Consider the following 6,736-nt stretch of genomic DNA (forward strand, 5'->3'; position numbering starts at 1 on the left):
CCGATAGCCATCAACCTCTTTAGTTCTTTGCGGCCACCCGGGGAAGGGAGAGCGGTGTCGACGGGTGCATACGGAATGTCCCCTTGATAACGGCAGCAAGAAAGGTGAGGTGAGGCAGGCTGGATTCCGTCCTGAAGCGATCATTTCCAACAATGTCGACGAGCTTGCGCTGGAGCTTCTTGGACGTCCGGGTGTCGTATCAGCTCCGCCAGCGCCGACTCCACCATGTTCAACGTCGTGTTTGTCCCAGTGGTGAACAAATTCTAAAACAATAAACATGTGCATTTGGTTTATATAAAATAAAGATATACGGTTTTGCTAATCCTAAATCATAATTCATCTAAGATATTTTCTTGTGTATAGCTCAATTTGGTTTGCACTTTTGCACTTTTTCGCTGACGAATCCGTCCATCATGCGGCAGTAGCGGTGGTGGAGGCACTTCATCGTGGCAACGTCCGGATTCCCGACTAGTATGTATCTATCAGGACTGATGCCTAAGCATAATTCTACATCGGGTTCCTAATCTATTTTATATGTTTCTCTTTGTCGGCGAAGCCAAATACAAATACGTGTATACATGCAGCAGCCCCATATCACATACACCACTACCAGTCATCCCCACTTCGGTTATGGAATGGTGATTATGGGTCTCCTCGTGGGCATAGCTAAAGCGGTCTTTGTTTATCCCCTATTGCAATGATTCGGGAATAAGGGAGATAGGCCCTGTCACTAACCTACCTCCTCATCCAACCTTCACGCCAACAGTAATAATATTTCGTCCAAAAAAGGCATATGTTAGATGGTTGACTTCACTCGATATCAAGAAGATTATTAATATAAACATATAGAGAGGATGTCAAATCCTAATATCAAACTATCATAAATATACTTGGGTTCCTCCATATCCCTTAGAACTAGGGAAACTACTCGCACATCGAGAGTACAAACATCACGGGATGGATCATGATGAACATGGTAATGATGCAAAAGTAATACAACAATGAATCCACACCGACTACTGTATTACAAGGAGATGGAGATGGGATGGTGACGATGGAGATGATGGTGACGATGCCCTCTTGATGCGGTGTTGCGCCGGCGCAGTCCTTGGATCATTTACCCCTCCGGAATCCTTCCGGAGGCTAGGGTTCTTCGTTCTGGATGTGTTCCTAGATTCGTCGCAGATGCCGCAACTTGTGTATAAACATATTGCTGGTTTGCTCGTTACCGAGCAAATGCCGCAGCTTGTAATAAAGAGGTCACATTCGTGCATGAGGTGCGGACAGAAATCCATGCATGAATGTGCTGACAACGAGCATTATTATATCTTCACTCATTAAGATGATCATAAAAGCCCCCACACCTCTTATATTCTACTATCGGTTAGCAAACGCATCACGATTCATTAGACTGGTCATAGTGGAGAGTAACTTAGACTAGTAACATGCATATATTACTAGTCTATGTTACTACCTTCATAGTGTGTAATATCATATATGTGGTAACATAGATGTCTTCATTTATTACTTTGTAGACTCATTTTGCATTGGAAAGCGCTATGTGATGGTAACATATTATGTTACTCTATTTGCCTCTCTCCTCATTAACTACTTGCCACCTCATCATTTTTGCTTATGTGGCATCTAAGTTACTACCTATGTTACTCCCACTATGACCAGCCTTAGGATGACTCATTATCTTGGTCCCTCGAACCAAGTGGGAGGTTTTCTACCAAGTCCCTATACCACGCCATGCTAGCTACCCTGGGCCCAACCGAAATGACCCTTCTTTGGGAGATTAAGCTGTCGTTAAAGATCCGCATATTTCTATGGCAATGGGTGCGAGGCCGTTTACCTCGGGTACGGAAGTTAGAAAATGGAATGGTCCCGGGGATGGTTTATGCCCCCTATGTGGCGTACCGGAAGACTTCAACCATATCTTCTTTCGGTGCCCGTCTGCAGTCCTCCTCTGGAGCTGCATCAGGGAGGTGATTCGCGGTGATTGGAACCATGATAACCTCCCCGACCTATTTCAGGCGGTCCTAAGCCGAGAGGCCAGGACGCGCCCTAGCCTGTGGGTAGTAGTGGGGGCGATAGCATGGACCCTGTGGACGGCTCGCAATAAACTCGTGATTGAGCATGTGATTCCAACTCGTGCGACTGACTCTATCTACAAACTGTGTGGCTTCTTACGACTATGGAGACCGCTCAGCAAGCGGTGTGATCGGGACTTCATCAACAGGATCGTCTCGGCCTTACGCACCACCGCTGGAGCATTGGCGCCACCGCTCCCGCCTCCACCACCTGAGCCGGACTAGTTAGACTATGATCCTTATTTTGGGGTTGTTTGGCTGTGCCCCCGGCGCTCCGTCCTTGTTGTACTTCTGTTATGCCCTTGTGGCAACCTTTTTTTGTTTCCTTGGCCGGACCTTTTGTTGGCCGTGATTGTCGGATATTATTGCGGTGGTTGCTTTATAATCTAAAGCGGGGGGAAACCCTATTTCGTGAAACGCATCACGACTCTAAGAAATAATTCACCGGTCGTTCAGTCGAGCAAGTAACATTGGTCTCTCTTTATCTTTCTCAAAATACTAATATTTTATTCTCCCTTTTTCCTTCTTAAGGTGTAGGCTTAAATACCCATGTCACATTCGTATTTCTTGTATCCGTGGCATGAAAGCTAAGCATACTTCCTTGTACCAAGATTGAGATCTATGAAAGGCTTATATTTTTTTTGCGGAAAAAACTTTTAATCTACTCATCTTCATCATTGTAGTACAATGAACATTAGAAATAATAAAAATTATATCAAGATCCATAGACCACCTAGCGACGACTACAAACACTGAAGCGAGACGAAGGCGCGCTTCTGTCATCGCCCCTCCCTCGTCGGAGCCGGGCAAACATTGTTGTAGTAGACAGTCAGGAAGTCGTCGTGCTAAGGCCCCATAAAACCAACACACCAGAACAGCAACCGCCGCAGATGAAGAGTGTAGATCAAAAGGATCCAACCTGAAGACACACAAACGACGAACAGATGCAAGCAAATCCACCAAAGATAGATCTGCAGGAGACACACCTCCACACGCCCATTGATGATGCTAGACGCAACAGCGGAACGGGGGCTAGACGGAAAGACCTTTATTCTATTTTCAGGTAGCCACCGCCATCTCGCCTTTCTGAACAGGACATAAACCCTAATAAAACTTAAAAAAAAAATCTAAAAACGGAGCCCTTCCACCGAAAAGGACCGAGATTCACTCCATCTCCATGGCCCTAAGGCCACTGGAGACGGGACGGATCGGCGCTGGCGGGAGGCAGAGAACTCTAGCCGATCGGACGAAGAAGTTGTAGACCCAACTAGTAGCAAGGAAAGAAATGGCAAAGACTATGTCAGACCGACTAAACTAACCCGATCAACATAAATAAACAATCAAAAGTCCCCGACGACACGTTGGAACCATTAGTAATAAAACGAACGCCAACCATATATAGTCCGTACACTGTGGACCAACAAAACTAATTATGACGTATTCTCTCCGTTTCGAATTATTTATTTAAAAACTAAATGTATCTAGATGTATTTTAGTTGTAAATACATTCATTTTTCTTCATTTTTATGACAAGTAATTCCGAAAGAAGAGGGTACATAGATATCTCTCCAGTCTCCTGCCTTGCAAACCTTGGCACAACCCACTCCCCACCCCCCTCGCTGCACTCTTTTCTTCCACACAAGGTACATCGGACCGAAAAGAATAGAAAGACGACAAAGATCCATGATAAAACATCACACTGTGTACGCCGATGGCAGTAACCTCGGCACGGGCTGAACCATTAGCGGCACGGCCCGCTGCAAGGTGAGACCATAGGCCTCCTCCATGTCGAGCTTTTCAGGTGTCATGCCATCAACCAAGGTCCAGTCGAACGCGTGCACGAGCGTGGCGGTCATGAGTGTGACCATCCGGAGGCCCCAGCTGAGGCCCGCGCATATCCTTCGCCCCGCCCCGAATGGAATGAGCTCATAGTCGCCCCCCTTGACATCCACGGTCTCGTGCGACCCGCCCGCCAGGAAGCGGGCGGGCCTGAACTCTAGGACGTCATCCCCCCATGAGGCCGGGTCACGGGCGATGGCCCACACATTGACGAGCAGGGTGGTGTCCTTGGGGATGCGGTAGCCGTCCACCTCGCAGTCCTCGGCGGTCACCCGGGGAAGGGAGAGCGGCGTCGACGGGTGCAACCGGAACGTCTCCTTGATGACGGCGGCGAGGATGGTGAGTTGTGGCAGGTCGGATTCGGTGACGAGGCGGCCATTTCCGACAACGTCGTCGAGCTCGTGTTGGAGCTTCTTGAGGACGTTTGGGTGTCGTATCAGCTCCGCCAGTGCCCATTCCACCGTGCTTGATGTCGTGTCCGTCCCAGCGGTGAACAGATTCTAGAAAGAAGAAACATGTGGATTTAGTTCATAATATAAAACAAAAAAAATATGGTTTTGTTATTTGTAATAATTCGTCTGAGATATTTTCTTGCATATGGCTCATTTTTTACACTTTTCACTAAACTCGGGTTTGACAAAAGTGACATAACCAAAATCTTTCCGTTTCTAAAGACAAAAAAGTTGAGTTCAGCAAAGCTTTATAATAAACACATGAAAACAAATATTGAGTTTGTACAGACATACCAAGAGGAGAGCCTTGATGTCAGTCTCGTTGAACTTGATCCCATCCTCCTCGCCGGCGGCGGGCGGCGACTGCCGCATCATCCCCAGCATGACGCTCAGCAGGTCATTCCCGTCGCCGTCAGCCCTGTCGCCCCTCTCGCTGATGAAGCCGTCCATCATGCGGTCGTAGCGGCGGTGGAGGCGCTTCATCTTGGCGACGACGCCCTGCGGGTCGAGCCAGCGGAGCGCCGGCACAAAGTCGCCGATGTTGAAGACGCCGGCGAGCTGCATGAGCTCGACGACCATGTCCTTGAACTCCCTGGCGCCGTCGCCGACGCCGTCGCCGAAGACGCGGCGCCCAACGGCGGCCCGGGCGAGCGCGTTGGTGGCGCACACGTTGGCCTCCTGCCCGACGGCCAGGCCCGCGGGCGAGACCGAGCCCGAGGAGGAGGAGAGCAGGCGGGTGACCATGAGGCGTGTCTCGTCCTGGCGGACGGTGCGGAGTGCGTCGAGGGCGCGGGCGGAGAAGAGGTGGAGCGCGCAGAGCTTGCGGAGGGCGCGCCAGCGGGCGCCGTAGGGCGCGAAGACGAGGTCCTGGTAGTTGTAGGCGACGTGCTCGGCGCCCGAGTTGGGCGGGCGGTCGCTGAAGTTGGCGTCGTGGCCGCGGAGGAAGGCGGCGGCGACCTTGGCGGAGGCGGCGACGACGACCTCGGCGCTGCCGAAGCGGAGGCGGAAGAGCGGGCCGTGGAGGCGCGCGAGGGCCGCCATTGTGTGGTGCGGCTTGTCGCCCAGCTGCGGCAGGTTGCCCAGCACCGGCCACCCCCTGGGCCCCGGCGGCAGCGGCAGCTTCGGGCTCTTGGCCCCGCGGAGGTGCCAGACGGCGGCGGCGGCGACGGCGGCGAGGGAGGCGAGGAGGAGGAGGAGCAGGTCGTGATCCATGGCGGCTGGGTCTTGGAGGGTGGCAGTGGATGCGGGGACGTTTGTTTGTTAGTTGGGCGGGCGCATGGCATGCAGACGCGGCCGTATAAATATGGGAGCTCTGGAGAGCGCGTGCGCCACCTAAATCGCCGGATCGACCAGTCCTGCTACCTACCCGCCCACGCCCACGCCGACGCAATGAGAGCAGAGCGAGGAAGAAGAATGGGCGGCGCTCCAGTCCTCCCAACTACCCAAATCGGAAGAAAGCCTGCAACTGGCACAGTCCTATGAATAAGGACAGCACAAGAGCTTTCCAAACGACGTTTGGAGATGGCAAAAAATGGGATGGGACGTGCACCACTCACTCACTCACTTGGCAGCCGCATATGTTAACTACTCCTCTCTATGTTTCTTCCACGTCACCACAAACTCCTTCTAGCTTCTTGTAGTAAAACACACTTGCAAAAATAAAAGTACAGTTACCCAAAAAAAAAACAATAATAGTCAAGTACAGTTCAGAAAGAGGTACCCATGCTTTAAATGAATCTAAAAGGAGCTTTACCATGTACGTATGCCACAATGATGGTGCCAAATGCCAAACTAGCTTTTACCAATACAATATTGTATGCTTGCCTAACACCCAAAAGCAATAGCCAGATTTCCCATCATTGTGACGAGAGCAAGTACAATAGATCCTAATCAGCAGGCTATAAGCCATTTCACATCATCAATATCATAGCTGGAAGAGAGAGAAGGGAAGAAAGAGAAGGAAGCGGGCGCTTCACTCATCGCCGGCTCTAGCTCTAGAAACAAGAAAAAGTAACCCACATGCAGCCGTGTGCAAGGTAAAAAGCTGGGCGTTCCTTCCTCTCTCCCAATCAGGTGAGCTTCCTTGTCTCCATCCACATACAAACATTGATTACTATAGTCATTTTAATAGCCAGTGTATAGTCAATTTATTGTACAAGTGGGCTGTAATGAAGGCTGTATGTGACATGGCCTTGGCATATAGCCAACAGCCGGCTCTCTTATTAACCATGCTCTGAGGTGGTAAGTTATTTTTTATCTTATTCTATTTGATGGTGGGACCCAGTGTACAGTAATTGGGAACCACATACGTCGTGGAGACGATGCCTAATTCCCGATTATGGGCAAATTTGG

The 6,736-nt window shown here is 50.3% G+C and overlaps 1 protein-coding gene across 1 annotated transcript; it reads right to left on the reverse strand.

The window, feature by feature from the left end:
* Nucleotides 1–3,399: 3,399 nt before the first annotated feature.
* LOC119349858 (flavonoid 3'-monooxygenase CYP75B3-like) lies at nucleotides 3,400–5,763 on the reverse strand. The gene is made up of 2 exons (XM_037617953.1): nucleotides 4,679–5,763; nucleotides 3,400–4,432 (listed from the first exon to the last, which is right to left on the reverse strand). The coding sequence occupies exons 1-2, from the start codon at nucleotides 5,594–5,596 to the stop codon at nucleotides 3,788–3,790; spliced, it is 1,563 nt and encodes a 520-aa protein (XP_037473850.1). The 5' UTR covers nucleotides 5,597–5,763; the 3' UTR covers nucleotides 3,400–3,787.
* Between the last annotated feature and the right edge of the window lie 973 nt (nucleotides 5,764–6,736).

This window comes from Triticum dicoccoides, chromosome 1B (assembly GCF_002162155.2).
Source record: "Triticum dicoccoides isolate Atlit2015 ecotype Zavitan chromosome 1B, WEW_v2.0, whole genome shotgun sequence".
Taxonomy (NCBI): Eukaryota; Viridiplantae; Streptophyta; class Magnoliopsida; order Poales; family Poaceae; genus Triticum; species Triticum dicoccoides.

Excerpts from the sequence above, each read along its gene's own strand:
- LOC119349858 (XM_037617953.1), bottom strand. The coding sequence starts at position 5,596 with ATGGATCACGACCTGCTCCTCCTCCTCCTCGCCTCCCTCGCCGCCGTC. Across the intron at positions 4,433-4,678 it reads ACATCAAGGCTCTCCTCTTG|AATCTGTTCACCGCTGGGAC; the intron begins GTATGTCTGTAC and ends TCTTCTTTCTAG.